The sequence below is a fragment of the Choloepus didactylus genome, chromosome 2, assembly GCF_015220235.1.
Source record: "Choloepus didactylus isolate mChoDid1 chromosome 2, mChoDid1.pri, whole genome shotgun sequence".
Lineage (NCBI taxonomy): Eukaryota > Metazoa > Chordata > Mammalia > Pilosa > Megalonychidae > Choloepus > Choloepus didactylus.
This window is the reverse complement of record NC_051308.1, coordinates 25371237-25395078: the sequence shown is the minus strand read 5'-3', so window position 1 is coordinate 25395078 and position 23842 is coordinate 25371237. Positions and strand designations below refer to the sequence as shown.

The 23842-nt window shown below is 35.5% G+C and overlaps 1 protein-coding gene across 1 annotated transcript in view; it reads right to left on the bottom strand.

Moving 5' to 3' along the window:
* Positions 1-1727: 1727 nt before the first annotated feature.
* FMN2 (formin 2) overlaps positions 1728-23842 on the bottom strand; it is a 408121-nt gene continuing 386006 nt past the window's right edge. The window contains exons 17-18 of the mRNA XM_037821962.1: positions 5154-5235; positions 1728-3799 (exon numbers count right to left, since the gene is read on the bottom strand). Of these exons, the coding sequence (XP_037677890.1) occupies positions 3773-3799; positions 5154-5235 (109 nt within the window). The 3' untranslated portion in view covers positions 1728-3772. The remainder of the gene's footprint in view (positions 3800-5153; positions 5236-23842) is intronic.

Here is a 23842-nt window from a genome sequence, read left to right as displayed (position 1 = left end):
GTGTATGTTTGTGTATGTGTTATCTATTCCTATTTTCCTAGGCAATTTTAACAACATACTTGATTTTAACCACCACCTGAATGCAGTTGGCTCTTTGATCAAAATCTCCAGAACTGAACCTGTCTCAATTTGCTCTATTAGAAACAGTCAACTAGATGTTATCCTGAACTATGGATTCCTCATTTCCTTCTACTTCCAAACTTTTTCCTTCTTTTTCTCACATGTATTTATTCATTAAAGCATTAAATCTTTTTTGAGTGCTAGGTACTCCTCTCAATTCTATAGATTTAACATTGGGGGTGGTGGTGGAGCCTCTGCCCTTCTGGACTTAACATTTTAGTGGGAAATGCAGACTATAAACTAATTAATAAACAAATAACTACATAATATCAGGTAGAGATAAGTGCTATTAAAAATAAAGCAGATTTATGAGAAAAAGAGTGGGGGATGCTATTCTTGATAGTCTTATAAGAAAAGGTCTGTCTGAGGAACTCACAATTAAGAAGAAATGTGACTGATGCACTCCCCTTGTATTCCCTTTATAGACACATGGAGTCCCTCTTCTCCACATTACTCGGTCAAGAAACCAAACTGTCTATCATCTTCAAGTTGATCTACTTTCTCATTTCTCACATCTAAAGATTCAAGAAGCTCTCACATATTTTACCTTCTTAACATCTCTTTTCTTCAGCTCTGAGATTCCATCTCTACAGGTAATATATTGCTTAATTACTAGTTCTTCCTTTGAATTGAAAAAGTCTCTGTAAAGATCTCCTGGCAGCCTCCAGGTTTGTACTACTGCACTCCATCCTCCACCCTGGCACCAGAATGGTCTTTATTAAACCTAAAACCAGTCATGTTACCAGTATAAAATTATTCATTGGCTCTACAATTCACTGCATAAACCTCCTTGTTATCAAAGTCTTTAATGATCTAGTCCCTGATTCTACATATTTGTCATTATCTCTTACCCTACTACATACCCCACCTATTCTCTATATAGAACTAATTCTTCTGAAAATGTATCAGACTATTTACGTGTCTTTTCCTCTGTTTTTTTTTTTCCCTCAACTTGCTACCTTTCTTAGAAATGTCTTATCATCCATTCCCTCCCAGCCATTTAAAAAATTTTTAAGACTCTGCTTTTTGAAGACGCTCCCAGGTGATGTCAGGTGTTGCTGCCCCACTAATCCTACGGTGAAGAGCCAGTGCAAAACTGACTCTAAGAATCCCTTTAAATATTTTTTTTTACCCCAAACCATAAGAAACTCACATTAGTTTCATACCACAAAATCCCTTTCTATTTCTCCAGCCCCATCGTTCATCACTCTTCCCTCTTTGTGCTCTGCACCTTCCAGCTAACCTGAACTAGTTGTAACTCCCAAAGGACATGATTCCCACTGTGTGCCTTTGAGCACTGTATCCCCATTTGCACATTTCTCTCCTCCCCTTCACTTGCCCAACTCCTACTCATCCTTCTCAATTCAGCTTCTCAACTCCTACTCATCCTTCTCAATTCAGCTTCTCGTACTTTTTGAATTGCATATCACAATGAATTGTAATCATTGCTTTACATTTCTGTTTCTTCTACTTGATATTAAATTCTTTGAGGACATTCAGTTCTTTTCCTTTTTGAATGTGCAGTTATTAGCACATGCCTGGACAAAAAGTAGACGATTAACCAAAGATCAGGTGATGAAAGTGTTTATATTGCAAAAATTCAAACAGACCTAAATCCGAAACTTATTTATGAAGACAAAGAAACCTTTTTTCATACTTCTGCATTAGCACCATGCATAGTTTTAACTTCTTACATTTCCTTTCTTGTATCCATCTCCTCATATCATACCTTTTATCTTCGCCTAATCATCTTCTAAGAGCTTTCACCACTTAGTCTGTAGTTAGTCTGTATCAAATGAATTTTCCCATCAATTTCTGAATTTTAGAAAACAAGATTTCTCCTATGTTAGAATATTGGAGCTCACAGATGTATAATACTCATCCTTACAATTGCATAAGAAAAATTTCAACTTTTCTCAAAATATATTTTGAGGTGGCAGAATGATTCTTTCATTTCCTAAAAATAAGCATTCATTAAATATCTAAACACTAACAACTGTTAAACCTGTTATAAGGAACTTTAAAAAATCTTAGAGTACAGATAGTCGGATTTATTTTTCTCTTTTTTACCCTGGTATTAAATTTGATGGTTGTATTTTGCAAGTATCCCTAGGCAATATGCACCAACAGGCACACAACTCTTTTATTATTCATTTTATTTTCATATAAATTAACATTCTAGAAAAATTGAAATAGAAACACTAAATACAGTATTGCACATAGCGATCTTTGTTAAATGCCCTATTATTTCATTGAAGAATGGTAATATACATATTGGAGGGACTGAGGGGATGGGAAGACTACAAAACAACAACAAAATAACCACTACTGTTTCTTTGCACTTAAACCACAAACTAAAAAGAGACCATATTCTTTACATAAATACAAACATGGTTATGATCCAAAACATTGTGTTTTTTTGAAACAATAGCAATAAATTCTCTCCTTTATGCATAACCATAACTCCCAACAAACATAATTAAAAGTAATTTTAAAAACTTACTGTTAGACAAAACCACCAGAGTGCCTCATGAGCTGACATTAAAGTACTCTTAGAAGGAATGGGAGATTTACTTTTTTTCTCAAAGCAAAATAAAATGAAGTCCTTTTCTAGACTCTTCATAATGAATCATTGCATTCTCGTTTTACAGCTTTTAATCACCTGCCATAACATGTAAAAAGCAAGGGTATTTCCTTTGCTCCCTTGTTCAGCCTAAATCATGTCAAAATACTCAGGCAGCTATATTTAACTAACGAGTTCTCAGCTGATGTCAAGTTGCCCACAAACTTACATATTATTTTATCAACAATAGGTCAAGTTGGGCAATTTTATGAGCAATATTTATTTAAATTCCTTTAAAATACTGGGCCATTTTTCTTTGTGAAGAACAATAGGAAAAGTTTAGATAGGCACACTTATAACTACTTTACCTCTTATGCAATTAGCTTTTTATAAGGGTCAAAAGGGACATATTCTGATAAGAACCCTCATTGAACTTAAAACTGATTCCTGCCTATATTAAATAATTTATTAGGAAAGGGTTTCACTTCTGCTATATTTTTTCTATTCGTTATCTGACTTCAGTAAAAGAAACTATGATAATCTTTCACAATTATTTAGTTAGGGAGAACAACCCAAGAGTTGTGAAAGCATTGATTATGTTATATAAATGGTACTTAAACTTTAAAATGGAGACTTTATAGGTAGACATGAAACTGATACAATTCACCAGAAATAACATTTTACTCATAAATCTAAATGCAGTGATGTGGAGTACTGGTTGTCAGTAGAAAGGAAAGTGTTTTCTGTGACAGGACTATTTTCACAAAAGTAATTTTCAGTTTTATGTTTAGCATGTTCAGAAGTAATGCAGATACTGCCTCTTATACATGCTGTTTTGGTCTATCGGTATAATACCATAAACTTTTACAAAAAGGAAAAGTGTCAAATTCTCCACTGGTCTACGGCTTTTGTATTTTTTAAATGAGTGTATAATAAAATTCAACAATCAGTGAATTTTCTACAAAACACAAAGATTATACAAGAGATCAAGAAGAAAATGATCAGAATGATGTACTTTCCTTCCCGCCCTCAAGTTAGCTGAATTTTTGGAGGAAGTTGCAAAGACTTTTTCATTCTGCTTTTCATTGTTCAGGTTTTCATGCTTATCTTTGCTTTCTGGAAATAAACATGCCAGATAAGAGTTATAGTCAGACAGAAGAACTTGAAAAAAATGCATGGAGTTTAGAGTAGTCCAAACAAGACCTTTTTATTTGGATCATATTCTCTGGAAAATGGTTCTAAATATCCACTAGCACATAAGGGGGGAATATTAAGTAGAATCTGTTGTATCTTTCCAAATTTTCACCGAGACAAATTGCCAAATATTTTTGAGGAAAAAAATAAGTTTTTAAGACTTCTACCCATGGGAAAGAGAAAGTCACCTTTCTCAATCTCCATTCCATTTACATAAACATAAATATGAAAATTGAATCAGCTGCTTCATTTCATGGATAATGTATTATAATTCTCTTTTATCCTTACAATAGCATGACTGAGGTTGACTAATAAATAATTATTTCTCCTCATTCTAATATACTTTAATAATTGTACTTTAATTAAAAAAAGAACAGAAAATAAACTAAGCCATGATGTAAGTTCTTGCTATTAGATAAAATTAACTTTGATATAGAAAAGCTGAAGGGAAAATACCTTTTAAATGAAGTTATAATTCCTAACTTTCTCTAATAGGGCTATTAATCATATCTCAATTTGGAATACTTTAATATCTTTTTCATTTAGACTATGTTAGATTAATCCAATTGAATGCTCCCATTCTAAGGCCTAACCAAACTTTTCATTGAAACAGCACCATTTACTAAAACTATGGTACCAACTGATAATCTATGCAAAATTTCTATATTATCACAAGGAAAAGCTAGTCATTTTAACCAAACCCTTCCCTACTAGGGTGTATATGTCTTGGCATTTTGTTTTTAAGGAGAAGATGGACAAGGAGGAAACTTAGATTAACTTGATAAACTCAATCTACCGTCTAACAGCAGTGAAGCAGTCACACTTTATAGCCATTTATGGCTATGAACCAATTCTGAGGACCCTTGACAAAGGGCAACATTGCACTTGGCATTTTCCATCAAGTTTCAGACCCCAGTGAAGCAAATCCAATAATTTCCATTATGGGTCTAAATGCAGCCCTCTCCTGTGATCCATGTGTAAGGAAGAAAATGAAAAATTATCTCCCCTGCCCACAAAATACATACCCACATATATGCACACCTTTAGTGAATTTATCTGAAGTATTGAATACTGAATCTTAATATTCTCTTATCCTCTGGGCTTGATAGAGGGCATAAGGAAAAGGAGGCCTTTTAAGTCAGAAGTTCATTACTGATTCACACATAAGAGGAAAATAATTAAAATGCTATTATATGAGTCTGTATATATTCTGAAAACAGTGTTTAATGGTAAAAATAAAAATCACATATTAAGAAAAAGAAAGTTAAATACTCACAATTCCAGAATCATGTCTTGGTTTTATTTTATAAAGTGATTTTCCCTTTTTCTGCCTACACACCTCTTCAGCTTCTTTAACTCTGAAGGGGGAGAAAACACATGTATTTAATTGCAAAAATCAGATAGATTATCGCAAAATGCTTTATTAAGGGAGCAAACCTCAACTCAATGGATATTTAAATATTGGAGAAAATAATTCCATATACACAGGAGTGTTATCTGACATTTGGTTTAAAAACACAGAATGTTAAAGCTAGAGGCTAATTCATGTATGGCTCTTAACTTAAAATCAAAGGAAGACTGAATGAAATATTCATATTGTTGGGCAGAGGGTACCTACAATCCATCCTATCATTAAAGGAGTCTTCTGTACAAAATGTAAAGACATTCTTCTCGTTTTCATGTGAGGGTACTGGGATTGGCACTGTTACATAAATGAGAAGCATTACAATAATTAAATAAACTATATCATAAAAATTGACATGCTTGTTTAGAATTATTTCAGATTCATTTTCCACATCACATTTAAACATAAAAGTCAGTTACAATCAATACTTGGAAAGTTTTTAAAATTTGAGCTTCATCGAGCATGGTAACCAATCATCATTTAATTGATAACAGAATGGACAGTGAGCAAGAACAACATTTAAACACTTATAGGGTTTCTATTTAAACACACATTCCAGGGGAAATAATATTGAATTTACCAAGGTATAAATAAAAGAGAATGCTATTTAGAGATAAGTCTTGCATTTAACTTGGGGTCTGCTAATTGCCATTGAACCATGAGATTCCTTAGTAGGAAAAGGGCTCAATAAGATATAAAACTCTTACTATTACTGTTGCATAGAATTGTTGCAAATATCAAATAAAAGTTTATTTTTAAAGTGCTTTATAAATTGTAAAATACTAGACGATGTTATGGTTATTTTATTTAAACAAATAATAAGAAATCTGTAAGATTGGATTCTATTAATAAGAAGGGGTATTGTAAGAAGGAAATTAACCTATCATATTAATTGATTTTCTTATTATTGTGATTTTTCCTTGGGAATTAAAAATGGAGTATTTTTGGAGAAACTAGAAAATCTGTGACTTGATCTCAATAAAAAACCTTCCATGTAGATCTTGAAGCCTAATTTCCTGAAGGAAATGAATTATAAATACATTGCTTGAACCCTGTGGCAAAAGACCTAATGATAGAATTCATCTCATATACAACTGAATGAAACCCTGCTTTTAAACAACTGAATTAAACAAATAATCCAGTATAAAGGCTACAAGATTGATGATAAAGTTTACATTAAAGTGTGACAAATGAAAGTAATTCCTTTTGGACATAAAATGCCTGCTAGAGTTGATGTTACTAGCAATTCCAGAAAATGATCACAATTTAGAAGACTGTCCATTGTTACTACTTTTATTACTTTCTACCCAAGCCATAAATTGCCTTTAATCCTTCCTCTAAACAGTTGAATAAAAAAAATTTTCTTTATAACAAACTAATGATTGCAGAGCTCATATTTTCCTCTGAAATAGCTACCAGTAAATTTAAGTTGAAGTATTTGGACAGGGAATTAAGGAAATTTTTTTTTCAGCACTTAGCCAAAATCCAGTAGATCCCCTCTTAAATTTACTTTGAGTTCTTTAAAGCATTTTGTGGCATTTAAAAAATGTACTTTGCAAGTATTTAGATCCCCAACGCATCTTAATTTCCTCACTATCCTATTTATTTTGTTTCCAAAACATATTTTTGTGAGAATCTCAGGAAGCTGAGTCTAATGCAAACATATTTAATTTTACACAAAAACAAATTCCACCATTCCTATGGCAGAGATGACAAAAACTAAAAAGAATATTTGTCAAGAAGGTCCCACAGGACCTTTTTGTACATCCATTCATTTGACAACCATTTATGGAGCAATGACTTCAGATCAGGCACTAGGCTTGGCTCAATTTTAAAAAGACAATTAAATTCAAACACTTAAAGGAGAGATACACATTTAAGCAAGTAAGTTACAATAAAGCTTAGGTTTGTATAAAGTACAGCTATGTCCTAGAGGAGGCTCCTAGGATTGGGGGGTTGGGGTTATAGAAATCTTTCTGGAGCAGGTGAGCCTTCTTTAAAAGATAAATATGATTTTTGCATACTTTTCTTGGGAGGGGAAAGTGGGATTAAGGGTGAAAGGAGACCATTATGTACAGAATAATATATGCAAAGACTGAGAGTCAAAGAACATTTTCGTAAACTGAGAGAACTGTAAGATCTACCTCCTGATGCTACATGATCTCCATGTTACTAGAGGCTAAAGTTCAAACTGTCAGTCTGGCTTATGCATCAGAATCTGATGCACAAGATTAGGCTGAATCAGTCACCTAATCTTGACCACTTCTGGATACACACAAATAATTTGGAAGCTGGAAAACTGAGTACCAAAATCTTGAACAGCTGCTCCTCAAATTTGGGAGCAAAGGAATCATAGAGAATTTGTTAAAATGCAGCTCTCCAGGGCCCCCCTTTTATATATTCTGATTTTTTTCCTTTTGGGATGCATTTATTATCAGCAGCCAGGAGACTCTCATGTAGGTGGCCTGTGGGTAACACTTTGAGAAACAGTGACCCGGACCCTGCAGGTCCCTTCAAGGTGTTAACACTTTCTGAAGCCCTGGAAGGGCAGCCAGACTGACCTCTTAGTCAACAAGGCTTTCTCACCCCTTGCTACTTTAACGATATAAAAACTCAGAAAACAGATTCAAACTAAGTAAACTTGCTCACTCCAGCACTTTGTGAGTCCCAGTTCTTTGCTTCCTAGAAAATGCTACTTCTTCAAAATGCCAATTTTATTTCAACAAAACTGACGACAGGAAGTTTTTCCACACTTTAGGCAGGAAAAAGAATGTGTCTCTGGAGGTCAGATATGCTTCCAGAGTTGACAGAAATAAGAAAAATAATGAGAAAGAAGTTGGGATGGAGAGGGCCTGAGCCAGCTGTCAGCATTAGTGAGCTTTCATTGGGCTCTTCATTTGGGCAAATGTGGAGGATTTTGTCAGCTACAATTTTAGACATGTTGAGTAACTATTTGTACATTTTCGATCCTCTTTCCCTCATGTCTCACCCTCATTCAGTGATGCCTAAAATTTCTTAAACTAAGTAGGAAAAAGATGTTCATTTAACAACTAGACATTAAAGGTTTTAAATGAAAAGGCATGGTGGAGGTGATATTTCAAATAATAAATAAAAATGACCAATATGACCTGTTTGGAAGGAGGAAGGGAAGTAAAAGAAAGGATAATACTTCATTTATAATGAGAGAAAGCAGTCATCAAGAAGACAGAAAGGTAGACTGACAGAGGAAACCATGGCTGGGTTGAAAAAGATAGTCCACAGGCTTTAAAATTTTGCCAACACTTGATTTTAAACTCCAGTTTGGGAGTCCATGGACTTTGCACAAAGACCTAGTTCTCTTGCAAGATTCATGAAGATACATTCATTTAATGTGACTGAATTCACAGACAGGAGATTTCTAGGGCATTTGTTAATTAAGATTTCACCTAATTAGAAGACTAAAAAGGGAAATAAAAATTTTAGAATGAAATGTTTAGCAGGCTTATTTTAACAGTTGAGCAACTAACTTCCAATGGACAATCTAGAGAACAGAAAGAAAAATTGAATAAAACCAAATCATATAATAATGAAAAGAAATTCTTCATTCATCACTTTTAGGGATTTCAGTCCACAGAAAGAAGAAACTAGAAAACAAGAAATGTAGCATTATCTTTCAGATGGAAGAAAGGGATAATAAATGGTATATAACAGCTATGAAATTTGATATTTTTGTTAATACTTTGCTGTTATAGCTGTTATTTTTATAGCTGTTATTGCCAATGAAACTTCGGAAACAAAACTATGCTGAATAAATCGCGGAGGTATGCTCTTACTCTTTAAATGGAGGACCAAGAGTAATCAAAGACATTCTTAATCTCTTGAGGGAGAGTCTAGTTATGGGAAATAACCAAAATACATATGGAATTAGGTTTGGCAAGCAGAGGAGGTAACTAATTTGAGCAAAACATTTTTTGAACAAAAGCAAAATTTCACTGAGATGGGCAGAATGGGTGTTTCATGAATGTGAGATTCCCAGATAACAGAATCTTGTTCTCTTCAAGGACTAATCTTTGAATAAAGTCTTTTTGAAACAAATTAAACTCTTCTCTTTCTTAAATAAACAGAACAATATTTAACTAATACAGGTGACTCTTGCTTACTATTGTCCAAACCATTATTGCAATGTGCGTCCCCTTGATGCCTCCTAAGATATATAAGGCAGCTTATCCATGTCTTGACCCCAGATTGTACTTTGCTGGCTTCATGTCAGCTTTTACATTTTCTGTTTCTTCCTAGGATGTCAGGTTGTTATCACTTCTCATTAGTGTCAGCATGCTTGCCCTAAGCAGAGGTGCTATACCTCTTTTTAATAATTTCTATCTTCTCTAGAGAGGAAGACCAGATAAATAAGCTAATGTATACGATGCCTCAAATTAGAGGAATAAGAATCTGAGTAGAGTTCCTGGACTTGTGGCAGTAATTTCAGCTGCCACAGGGTTTTTTCCCTCCCAAACTTCAGGGTTCACAGCTGTGTCCAGAAGGTTAGGGAAGCCAGATGTCTTACTTACAGATAGACAGGGCATTACGGTTCTAAATTTCTAAGAATATAAGACTCAAAGATATTGCATACCTAGTCATATTGCACCATCCAACCTGCTTATTCAGCAGGTTGTTCATAAAGATGGAAAGCAACACTGGAATGAATATAAACCTGAAATTCAAGCTTATCAAGGTGAAGAAGTGTGAAACTATTAATTGGTCATGACAAATTTTGTGATGCTTCAAAGAACCACCTATAGGTTTAGAGGTGAAGCATTTGTGAGGATAGGACCATGAGAAACTCCCTCAGCTGAAACTGTTTCTAGGTCCTGGTAACAATGATCAGTGGAAAACAAAACATCTTTAAGGCTTATGTTTAAACTTTAAAAAAAACAAAAAAAAAAACAAAAAAAACCCTTATATTAAATGTATCTCATAAAAATAAAGTTACAAATGTAACTTAAAAGAAGCTAAACAAATTACAATACATCTTTATGGATTGTTTCTTTACATGCAAATTATCTAAGTTGTAACAGATTCACTCTGTTTTAAGACATCAAGTTTAGAAATCAGTTATCAAGCACAGAAAATATGAGCCCAGGAGATTCAGAATATTTTTGAGATTCACAGTATCAAAGGAGACAGATGTAGGTATAGAACGAAAAACTTTTTATCATAGAATTTTGTTAAAACTACTGTTAAATTTCAGTTATTTTTATTTTGGTATTTTTCAGAACAAATGAAAAGTTTCTCTTAATATACGGGGTACATTCACTCTGAGGGTTATTCCAAACAAAGAGAGTGGCTTCTCATTTCTCTCCTTAAAAAGATGTATTTTCTTTGCAGTCTCCCTCCCTAGACCCAGACTCATTTATTGTCAGGCAAACATATACAAAAAGTTCAGTGTGATTAAGTTTAAAGACAGTTTGCGAGATGAATAAGGGAGATACACTCTGGCACAGATACAGGGAAAAGAAACCAGACGTCCCTGCAGCCTGTAGGCAGAATAATTTTTATCTACCTTCTAGACCAAACGCCAGGCTGGCCACAACCTTATCAAGAAAACAGATACGCTCTCATCATTCAATCAAATGAAAAAGGAGCTACTTTTCTGCCACTAAACATTAATAATTTGGTTTAAATAAGTATCTGTGGCAGACAGATTCATTTCCTGCTGGCTCCAAGTCTGCTTGCTTGGAACAGCCTGACTCGTCACTGGAGCCTACAGGCCTAGGAGAGACTTAAATGCAGCATGGCACTAGAACGTGAATACCACCAATCTGAGCTCCTGATACTGTGGAGATGGATTTTCTAACAATAAGCTAAGGGTAGATGTAAATATTGTTATTAATGACTAACAATGTACTTCACTGAAACAACACCACCTTTGCCTACAAATTTAAAATGTTCAACTCAAAAGAGAAAGGAAAGAGAGAGAGAAAGAAACAAACACAGACAGGGCGCAACACACAGGAGGGGAGAGGAGGAGGGAGAGAAAAGGGGAAGAAGGAAAACTCAAGACAAAGATTGGTTAAGAGTGCTGGCTTTACAGTTGTGGTCTCTCTCTCTCCAAGTTAAGAGAGCAGTACACAATAGATGTCTTGTGGAATTAAAACTGATTTGGGGAAGTTTACTCCCAACTCTGTTTTCTTTCCTTTATAACCTCAATGACTTAAAATACACACGGGCATAAGCACAAAACCCTTGAATTATAAAAGAAAGCAAATCACCCCAAATGTTACTTATCATTACTTCAAATACAAAGAACTAAAATTTCCTCAGGAAATACTTCAGAGTTCAAGCGAATTCTACCACTGAGAGTCTCAGTGACTTTTTCGGAAAGAAAATTGCATTCACCCCTAAAATAATTACTACTAGAAATAAGTATTAGCATAAAGTAGCTCCTGACACAAGGAAAACACAACCTTTAAAAAACCTTCGAGCTACTCTACTCAAGTATCAGTCCTAAAAGGATGGCACGAACGTGCTTCAGTAACGGACATTAGTGAGGAAGAAGTATATAACTCTGTGCATTTGGCCTCTCCATACTGACTCTATTCATCAAGAGCCCACACACTGGATGAAAGCTATGACCACCCATTTGTACAGAGCCTTGAAGCACAGCATAACAGTCCAGGGAGGCCTGGCCTCAATCTCACTGGGCCCCATGGGCCTGCACAGATGCATTACAAACATAGTACTCTACTCATGTCACAATAATATGCTATGCAAATCTGCCCCTTCTATCAACAAAGTGAGCTGCATTTCTAAGAATATTCATAGTCCAAAACTTGGGCTTCCATGAGAGTTAGGTATGCATGTTCCATGTTTATATTCTAAAAACCACAAATATATTCCTACCATAAACATAAAGCCGGTACGAAGAAACTATGCATGTCAGTGTTTCCTGAATCTATTTTTGTGGGGTAAACATAATTAAAAAGAGATGAGAGAATTTTTCATTCATTAAAACACACACACACACACACACACACACACACACACACACACACACATTCAACCAATCAAATCAATTCCCCACTGACTGAATCTCTCTGATGACTAAGATTCTCTAACATGTAGAACATCATGGATGTACTACTTCAGAAATGATGATCATTCCTTCATCGTTTTGGGATGGCTATAGATAAATAAAGGTAGATATGGATAAATCCTGCTGTCCCTCATTTTCAAACAAAATTTAAAAAAAAATCATATGCAAAAATTATCATTCAAATCTACCTCTCTGTTTAGTTATCCCATGCTGCTTCTATCTTCTCACTTCCCATCCAGTTCTTGAATTATTACATTCAACTGCTCTCAGAAAGGTCAGCCAAAATTTCCTCACTGGCAAATCCACCAGGCACTCTCTACTTACTACCTACTCTCCTCTGTCATACTAACTCAAAAACAGTTAGTCTCCAATTCTTTTATTTCTTATCCTTTGGTCCTCAGGAAACTGAATTTTCCATCTTTCTGGGCATTTTTCCTTAACCACTTTTGCTGCTTCTGATTTAATAAACTTCTCATAAAATGTTATTCTCTCCTCCTCACCCCCGAACTCTAAGCTTGAGTATGTGGAATCACTAGAAAATCTCTACTTTATAATTCCAACTGTCATTTCTCTGCTGAAGACTTTTAAATCTGTATCTCTAGCTTTGACCTGTCCAGAACCTAGTGGACACTCTCTCCATTTGCATCCCTCCCCGTGCCCCTGCTGGGCCTTGGTTAAGAGTATAACCATGCATCGAGCTCTATCTCCTAAGCATCCTCCCTCTCCCTCTTGAACTCCCTCCAAGCATATGCAAATGGTTAACAAGTTCTGTTATTTATTATTCCTCAGTAATCATTAAAAAATCTTTCCTAACCTTTCTAACTCCAATGTACATATATATACATATTTTTTTTTTTTTCCAAGATTCATTCTTCTCTTGTCTGGGCCATTGTCATAATCTGCTGATTGGCTTCCATGCCAATCTAATCCATCCTCACACTCCTGCCTGAGAAAACTTCCTAAACATGGGAATCATCTGATGCACCTATTCACCATATCACAGTGGCAATCCATTTGCCTAGAGAAATTTGTTTAAATTCCTTTGTGAGGCATTCAAGGCCATTACAGTCTAGCTCCTCCCAACCTAATTTTCCCTTATTCTCTACAATATTCCTGGGTTGCAATAACACAGGACCATCCATCACCCCTATCGGAAGTCTTTGCTAATTGTGTTCCTCTGGGGCTGACTATTCTCAATTTCTCTGCCTCAGCTCCCCCATTGGTCCTCCAATGGAGGACTGCTTTCTAGTACTTACTTTACTCCACCATGCTGCAAACTCGCAAATGGTTAACTAGTTCCAAGTAAAGATTAGCTTCTATAGGAAGTATATCTGACCCTCTAGGGAGGCTTATTTATGCAATGTTCTATGCTTTCAAACCAGAATTTAGTTCAGTTTTTTTTTTTTTTTTTAAACAGAAGAATTATGGCTATTTACTTATCCATGTCTTTACCTTGCTGAATACATGAGTTTAGGGATCATGTATATTCATCTTTGTATCCCCAGGGTATAATATTAAATCTCACACCAGGAATATTCACTAGATGTTTGAAAAATAACTTAATGAATAAATTATGACACACAGGGAAATTATGATTAAGTTAAAACTCACAAGGATAAATTTTGCAAATAACTAGGGCTTGGATCTATACCTTGTTTTTGTCTCTTCTTCTGGTGAATTACCATGGATTTTATTTGACTTGACCTTTGAGTTTACTGATTTAATGTTAGAATCCCATCTATAAATAACACTTTAGTTTGAATAAATGTACATAAAGTTTAAAATTATGAAACAGTTTAGGGTACCATATTTCACTTTCTTCCATGTAATAGGGGAACTAATTTTGTGTACAATATATGATCATTAGAAGCCTGTGAGGATTTAACATGAAATTGTGCCAAACTAGTCTCACTCAATCTTACTAACTCATAGGTTGGTGGAAAAGATAAATGACATAGATGCAACAGATCCTCATTCCAACAAAGCATTTAAAGGAAGTCTAATAGAGTATTTGTGGACAAGACAGAGAAACGATGGCTAGATGACAGTATACTTAGATGAATTTATGATGAACAAATATGCTCAAGAACCTAACAAGGTGACTTTATATACAGTTATATTCCTGTTTTAAAGAATGTTACATTGAAAAAGGATTGAAACACAATCAATTGGTAAAAATTATAGATAGAGTGTTTTAACATGAGAATGGGGAAATTTTTCCTAGTAATCACAGATATCCAAAAAGTCATTGGGTTGCTTTTTACATGAGCCAATTATGTGCCAGACGCACTGTGCATTTCACATTTTCCATCTCATTTATCCGTCATGGTAATCAAGCATGAAAGATGCCCCTATACTATTTTAGAGATGAGAAGTCTGGGGCTCAGAGAGGTTCTTGAGGTCACGAACTGAAAAAGGAAGAAGAGGACCCAGAACTGATTGACTTCAGAGTCTGCACTCTTCCCACCTCACCACTAATAAAAAGGGTATAAGACCATGGGCTTAATGTCTAGCTATTAGTATTATAAAATATTATTTCTGTAAAGAAAAGTAGAATGCAACAAATGATCTTCAATATGCTTCCCAAGTTCAATATACCTTTTTCTTCAGAGAGCTCCCACAGAATGGGCATCTCAAAAGACACTATAATGTAAGCTCCTTGAAGGGAGGGGATGTCCTAGGATCACAGTAGCAGCTCTCTTATGCCAGGAGCTGAACTAAGAGGGTTTACAGATATTATCTCCTTTGAACCTTGAAATAATCCCATGAGGTAGACATTGTTGTCATCCAACTTTTCCAGATGAGAAAGCTGAAACTTTAAATACTCAAATTACTTGCTTAATGTCACAGCAATTGTGGCAGACCTGAAGTTCAAATCCAGGCAATTGAACTCCATAGCTTTAGCTTTAGCCACTGTACTCTATTGCCTCTCACAATGCAAATACATGGGAAAGATGCAGAAAGACAACAAATACAGGGAAGGAGGTAGACAAACATGAAGGCAGGAATGCAGGTAAAAATACAGCTTGTGTTTTGTACTGTATTCATTTTTTATTATCCTAGGCTTCACGCACTGGTTCTCAACTTAGTGTGCGTAAGAATCACCCAAAGAGCTTGTTAAAATACATATTGCTAGTTCCCACTCCACGATTCATTAGGTCTAGGGCAATACTCAAGTATCAACATTCCTAACAAGTTCCCAGGTGATAGTGAGGCTGCTTGACAAGGAACCACATTTTGAGAACCACTGTCCTAATGTACACCATAGCGTCCAGGAAAAAAATGTTTGCATTGTTTAATGAACATGCAGCTATCAATATCTTCCTCTTTCTATTCATGTATTCCCCCACCTGATTCCAGAAGACTTTGAATCTTTCACAATTCTCAACAAATAAAATGTGGCAGTTAAAAATGATTTCTTGTCAGAGAAACTCTTTAGAAATATGGTGAATAAATTTTATCCAATACTGGGGAGAAGTACTATAATTGGACAAATTTAGAACTTGATTCAAGCAAAAGCAGAAATGGAAGCAAATGAGCAGTAGTGTCCATCTTCAAAAACGGAAAGCCTGTAAATCATCTAGAGAAAACAAAAGTACCACTGCATTTTCATGATGTCAATTTCTAGAAGGAACTTATACTGGGTTTTCTATACAAGGAATGGAAAATGTAGGCACTGCAAACCATAAAAGTGAAATTTTTCATCAGCCATTCTATTTTACACCAATCCTCAATATAAACTGAGACTAAACTAACTTGGTGAAAACATTTCTATTGAGAGGTAAGCTAACAAACACTTCAAGTATGTTATGTTGCTTTTTGATGATCTAATCTGATACAGGGTTAAAACTTGGAAAAACCCAGAAGAAAGGAAAGAGAATATATTTCCTGGATAATCTAAAATATAGTCAGTTGGTGGCTAGAGCCTCAGACAAGTGCTCAAAATGCCAACATTCTGTGTTGCAGAAAGAAGGAAAATACGCATGCTTTAGGGATCAGATAAGTAGACAGCAAGGTTTGCATTCAGTTTTATAAATAAAGAGCTTGAATTATAGTCTGCCAAACCAATATTATCCTTTCATGTTCTTCCACAAGGAATTCAATTTCTCAAAAATTTGAGAAATCTGAAACATGCTATTTAGAATTTTTTTCAATGCTCAGATGCAATGAAAATAGTAATATGTGTGTTCACATATATGTTAGGACTCTAAAAGTTCTGATCACATATTTTTGTCACTAATATTTTTAAATGTCTGTTTTAGAGAAAAAGAGGTTTGTTCTTCTCTAGTTGTAGGGACTATTTTAATTCATGGTAGACTTGGATTTACACGGAATTTACAAAAGTAGCTCAAAGTTGATGAGGTCTTAATCTAAGTCCCATAAGAACAGCCATGTTCTCTCTGTACACTTTGAGGATATCTTAGATTTCCTCAATAACATGGTAAAATGGCAGTCATAGCTTCCACAAACTTATGATAGTAAATGAAACAAATTCCTGCCAAACATGATGGCCAAAACTATTATAAAATCATGTTTGACAGCAAAATTCATCTTTTATTAAAGAATAGTTTTGTTTACTATACTTGACATTTTTCACAAAGACATACTTTTACTATTTCCACCTGTGTTAAGATATTTCCTGAATCTCAGTGATTTTTTGTCCTTCACATATGGTCAAGAAAGTTTTTGATCATTGCTAGTGAGATATAAGTTAAACTATGTTTGTACCTGCACTGTGGCTTTTGTTTTGATACTTCTCTAGTAAGGATGATGCATAAAGACAACTTGTATCCTATTTTTTTAGAAATAATTTTTTTTTTTTTAGGGAGAGAAGAGGGGACTCAAGAGCTATTAGACATAGGAATTAATTTATAGAGAATTTATCAAATTTCCTTCCTGGAAAACTCATAAAATAGTGCAACAAACTTATTTATGTTAATATGATTTAGAATTACAGAAGAGGAAAAATGGTTTAATTAAGGAATACGATGTGGAATAAGGAAGGAATGGGATTCAGGAAACACATACATTGAGTGGACCAAGGGTCATAATTTTTCCTCTCTACTGGATTATTCCTATCTTGCTACACACATGCTGTTTGTCCTGCATCAAAAACAAAAACAAAAACAGCTTAGTCCACACTCCCCTCAAGTTAGTGCTCTTTTCCCTGCTATCCTCTCTCTACATTAACTCTTCAAAGGAGATGCTTACAGTCACTGTCTCCACTTCCCCTCCTCTATTGCATCACCCCTTTCTCCCTAACCACTCAACAGAGAATGCTCCTGTTGATATCACCAACTCCTCTAAGATCCTAAATCCAAAGAGCAATTCTCAGTCCTCGTCTCCCTCCCACTGGCAGTAGCATTTCATATCATTCTCTATGCCCTCCTCCTTGCAACTCGTCTTCCACTTGGCCTACCAGACTGTGCAGGATCCTGCCCTGACACTCTCTCCCTAAACTCATCCTCTACTTTCCCCCTGGCTCACCCTGTTCCAACCTCTTTGGCTCCTTGCTAGATATGATCCTTCCTCAGGTTTTGCACTTGCTGCTACCTCTGTCTGGAATGTTTTCCCTCCAGATATCCACTGGTTTATTCTGTCATTTCCTTCAAGTCCCTGCTCATGCAGATCTGAGAGAGACTTTTCCTGGTTTGCTTACATAAATGTAACACTACCTCCTATTACTCTCTCTTCTCATTGCCCTCCTTTATTTTTCATCAGAGCCCTTATCAGCACCCAGTATATATCTATTGAAAATCCATTTCCCTCATCTTAAATGTAAGCTCCCTGAGGGCAGAGATGGTGTTATGTTCACAACTCCACTGCTTGGCACACAGTTAGACATTTAATAAATACTTTTTGAATGGTGTGCCAGTTTGAATGTGTTATGTCCCCCAAACGCCATTATCTTTGATGTAATCTTGTGTGGGCAGACCTTTCGGTGTTGATTAGATTGTAATTCTTTGAGTGTTTCCATGGAATGTGCCCCACCCAACTGTGGGTGATAACTCTGATGAGATAATTTCCATGGAGGTGTGGCTCCACCCATTCAGGGTGGGCCTTGATCAGTGGAGCAATATAAATGAGCTGACAAACAGAAGGAACTCAGTGCAGCTGTGACTGACATTTTGAAGAGGAGCTACAGTCAAGAGGGACACTTTGAAGAGTGCACAGGAGCTGCAGATGAAAGACATTTTGAAGATGGCCATTGGAAGCAGACTCTTGCTCCGGAGAAGCTAAGAGAGGACAAATACCCCAAGTGCAACTAAGAGTGACATTTTTGAGGAACTGCAGCCTAGTGAGGAACATCCTGGGAGAAAGTTATTTTGAAACCAGGACTTTGGAGAAGACACCAGCCATGTGCCTTCCTAGCTAACAGAGGTTTTCCAGACACCGCTGGCCATCCTCTAGTGAAGGTACCCAATTGCTGATGTGTTACTTTGGACACTTTATGGCCTTAAGACTGTAACTGTGTAACCAAATAAACCCCCTTTATAAAAGCCAATCCATCTCTGGTGTTTTGCATTCTGGTAGCATTAGCAAACTAGAACAAATGGCCTCAGTAAAGTATGTGGACATGCTTATAGTTCAGGGTGAAGAATGCAGTTATAGTGTTCAGAGTTGGAAGTGAATGGAAGAAGGCACTGTGAGGAATGATTATAGAGGAAGAATAAGAGTTGCATAAAAAATCCTTGATGTCCCACTTCCCTCATGACATGTTTATGGGAATTTGTCTCAGAATTCCTTAGAGTTCTATCTTAGGTTGGAGACCACTGATTTTGAGGTAGACTGGCTTGGAGAATTTCTCCCAGAGCAAAAAGGGCAAAGGCACAGGGTATGGCTGCCTGGCACTGAGAATTGGAGGGAGGTTGAGAAGTATAATCCGTTGCATAAATCATGGTGCCGGTAAGGGCATAGCTGAAATAATATACCATGTGGCACGAGTTGAGTGAGAAGCGAAATGAGACTTAAAAAAAAAAAAAAAAAAATCCAAAGAGACTGCAGAACAATTAAAAGAAATGGGAATGTTATGCTAGTGCAATAAAAAACACGGTACTATCTTCATAGCCAACCTCAAATATTTGAAGACCCATTACATGGACAAAGCATTCCATTTATTTGTGTGGCTCTAGAGAGGGTAGAATTAGGGCCAGTGAGTACTTGGTTCAGTCAGCCATATCTCAGTGCATTATAAGGAGGCATTTTCTGGAAATTAAAACTGGGTGACACAGTGGGAACTGAAGGCTCCTGAAGCTTCTCTTAACTGAAGGTGCTTAAGCAGAGGTTGCATAAAACCTATTAGCAATATTATGTATTGAGCAGCTCTACTATGAGTATGCTTTCATTTCTGAGGTGTCTGTACTTACATAAACCTTTTAATTTAGCAAAATGTACATTATCTGAATATGTAATCATAGTTAGAATATATAAAGATTGAAGAGTTAGCCCTTTATTTCTACTTCCTTCCTTTTTCCCTACCCAACGAATTTAGAGATTGATCTCCAACAACATTTTCTGTCAAATTAAAACTTAGAGGGTTGGGGATTCCTTACTTATAAACTTATACTTCTGTCTATGTCTAGTTCCAAGTGAATGCCTGTAAGACATAAGTATTCAATGTATTCTTTTGAAAAACAGTGAAAGTCTATATAACCTAAACTAATTTTAAGTTTTATTATTTTTCTAAGTGATGGTAAATGTAACCATCTTAGATACTCATATTGTGAAACAAGAGAAATATTAAAAGGGCCTAAATATATAGAACAAAATACAAAACTATTTAATACGTCTGTTTATTCATGTTCACTATTCACTGTTAATTTTTTTTAAAAAACAAAGCACCGCCCTTATCTTGTGTCTCATTACTGGGTGTTGCCACACACCTTCTACTGCATCAGGCCTGCCCCGATGGAGTATCACATCAATGGCAATTTCTTCTCCCACTCAGAGTGGAGACACTCACCTTTCTCCCCAGGACTCCTAATTTGGTTGAGACCAAGATCATCTTTGGGTTAATGAGACACAGGGGATCAGAACCCTCTCAGGGAACAACCAGGTGACCCTCTCTATTGCTGGTTGCTGGCTCTTCCTCCAGCACACTCTTCAATCTCCAGTTCATCTCCAGAACCAACCGAGGAGCAGAAAGACATTGTGAAGCCCAAGAAGAGGGTAGTAACCTAAGATGCTGGGTCCATTCTGCTCACAGCAGAACACCTACAGACTCAACCAACAGAGCCAACATTTTTTAAGTTAAAAGAAAATATTTAATTTCCTTATAAAAAGTCAGAAAGCTTGAATTAGCCTGTGTCTCCAAGGGATAGGGCAGGCCTACTTCTAGAGTGTGTGCTAGCCCAAGGACACCTTCATTCTTATCTGAACTGTAGGTTTAATTCTCCAGATGTAAACATTAATTACTTCCATTTAATGCAAGGGCAAATGGATGCAGCTTATTGTAGGAGAAGACTGCATGTCCTTTTTGTAAATGCAGAAGGGCAGCTTCTCAGGATCCCCCTCACCCTGTAAGGCAAAGCTATCCCAACAGGACTTTATATAGCTCAGCATCAAGTTTTAAATCATTCAAAAAGGAATCTGTAAGGAGATATACTAGTCTTTCTCCACAAAAAGATCAATGAGCTGTGGAGACACGTTGGCCAGGAACACTTTCTTTCATCTAGATATAGAGTGTGATACACAGGTGCCAGCTTAACTGCTATTGCTAAAGGAAGGGGGCGACATTTATAATCAATTGGAGGTGGAATATGGCCAGAGTCATGTGGGAGAAGATAGAGACAAAGCTGATAGATTATTTAGAGAATGTTTAACCTTAGTCTACAAGATAAAATGACAGATGGAGTTGACTAAATAAAGTTTGCAAATGCAGAAAGACATTCAAGGTATCAGGGATCCTACATGTTTTATTACATATCTTGTTCAGGAAACGAAAGCTAAATAAATCAAAATAAAATGAAGTAAAATAAAAATTCTCATATGCTTCCTATAAGACAACATTAAAAAAAAAAGGGTTGAGGAGACAAATCTCTGATGTCTCTCTTATGTTAAAAGTATTATAGTTATAGTCAGAAAGACTGAACTACAAAAGAAAATAGTCTTACATCATTTTAGGAATTACATTAAACATGATGCCATTTTCATTATTTGGCTGTACAATATTATTACTTTTAAAAACTGCAAAATCACAGGCCCTAAAACATCAACAGCCTTAAAATTTGATTTTGATATGAAATCATAATATACATGTAATAAATATTATAGTAATTTAAATAATGTTAACGATTTGAAGTTCTCTTTATAGATGGGCAAATTGTAAGTAATAGCTTTCCACATAAACCACTTGATACTAATTTGTCACAATGGTTCTGGTTCAAATGACTGACACTTGAATTCACTAGAAATGTCAATATCCAAGACCACATTATAACTCTACAGCTAATTCTTTAGCATCAACATTGTTAATCTTCACTGAGTGCCCACTGGCTGGCAATGGCATAGAAGTGGTCTGTCTCTGTTACTACCTGCCTCAAAAAAATGCCTCCTTCTCATGGGCTCAAAATTATTCTACTGACATAGCAGCTGCCCAGGTTCAAGTTTCTAAGTTCAAATGTATATGATAGACAGAAGCAAAGTCATGGACCAGTGACTCAGTAAAAAAGCCAGTGGAGCCTTACATTCTGTGTCAGTCAGTAATCAGAAGCCAAGGGAAAGAGAACACCAGGCAGTGAACAGGATCTTTCTCAGAGCATAGACAGTTAATTAAATATAAGTTAAAGATGCAAGACTTCATCCCATAGCAAACACAGAAAAATTATTTTCCCTTTTATTTCATTTATTAGAGAATATGTGGGTTTACAGAACAATCATGCATAAAATACAGGATTCCCATATACCACCTTATTATTAACAACTTGCACTGGTGTTGTACATTTGTTAAAACTGATAAAAACACATCTCTATCATTGTACTATTAACTACAGTTCATGGTTTAACTTAGGGTTCAATGTTTGTGTAGCACAGTTCCATGGATTTAAAAAAAAAATTTTACTCTATTACTATATATACAAACTAATATTTCCCCCATTTAACCACAATTGGATATATATTTCAAGGCCGTTAATTACGTTCATCATCACCTATTACCAAAACATTTCCATCATTCCAAATAGGAACTCTATACATTTTAAGCCTTAACTTCCCATTCCCTATCCTCCCTCCAGTTCCCTGGTAAATTATATTCTAGATTCTGCCTGTATGAATTTGCTTATTCTAATTACTTCATGTCAGTGAGATTGGCAAATATTTGTCATTTGATGTCTGGCTTATTTCATTCAACACGTTGTCTTCAAGGTTCATTCATGTTATTGCATGTATCAGAACTTCAATTTTTTTTTTATAGCTGAATGATATTCTACTGTGAATATATACCACATTTTGTTTACTCATTCTTTGTTTGATGGATGCTTGCGTTGCTTCCATCTTTTGGCAATTGTGAATAATTCTTCAATGAACATTGGTGTGAAAAGATCTGTTCAAATCCCAGCTTTCAGTTCTTTTGGGTATATGCCTAGAAAGGGATTCTCTGGGTCATATGTTAATTCTATACTTCACTGTCTTCCACAGTGGCTGCGTCATTTTACATTGCCACCAGCAATGAATAAGGTGTTCCTATTTCTCTGCATCCTCTCTAACACTTTTAATTTCCTGGTTTTTTTTTTTTAAATAGTAGCCATTCTAGGGGTGTGAAATATTATCTCATTGTGGTTTTGATTTCCATTTCCCTGATGGTTAAGGATGTTGAGCATCTTTTCATGTGCTTTTTTTTTTTTTTTTACCATTTTTATATCTTTTTTGAGAGATGTTTATTCAAGTCTACCGATTCTGATTCAAAAAGAGAGAAAAGATCTCAACAAACCAATAACTTGTAGAGATTGAATCAGTAATCAAAAACCTCCTAACAAAGAAAGCCCAGGACCAGATGGTTCACAAGGGAATTTTATCAACATTCCATGAAGAATTAACACCAGTCATGCTCAAATGCTTACAAAAAATTGAAGAGAAGGGACCACTCCCTAATTCATTCCACAAGGGCAACATCACACTCATACCAAAGCCAGCTAAAGATACCACAAGAAAAGAAAATTACAGACTAATATCTCTTATGACTATAAATGCAAAAATCTTCAAAAAAATACTGGCAAATAGAATCTAATAGCACATTAAAAGAATTATACACCATGATTAAATAGGATTTATCCCTAGTATACAAGGGCGGTTCAACATAAGAAAATCAATAAACACAATACACCACATTAAGATTATAAAGGAAAACAAACAAACAAACACAAGATCCTTTCAATTGCTGCTGAAAAGGCATTTGACAAAATCCAGTACCCCTTCTTGAAAAAACTCTTAGAAAACTAGGAATAGAAGGGCAAATATTAAAAATATTAAAAACCCACACTTAATGGTGAAA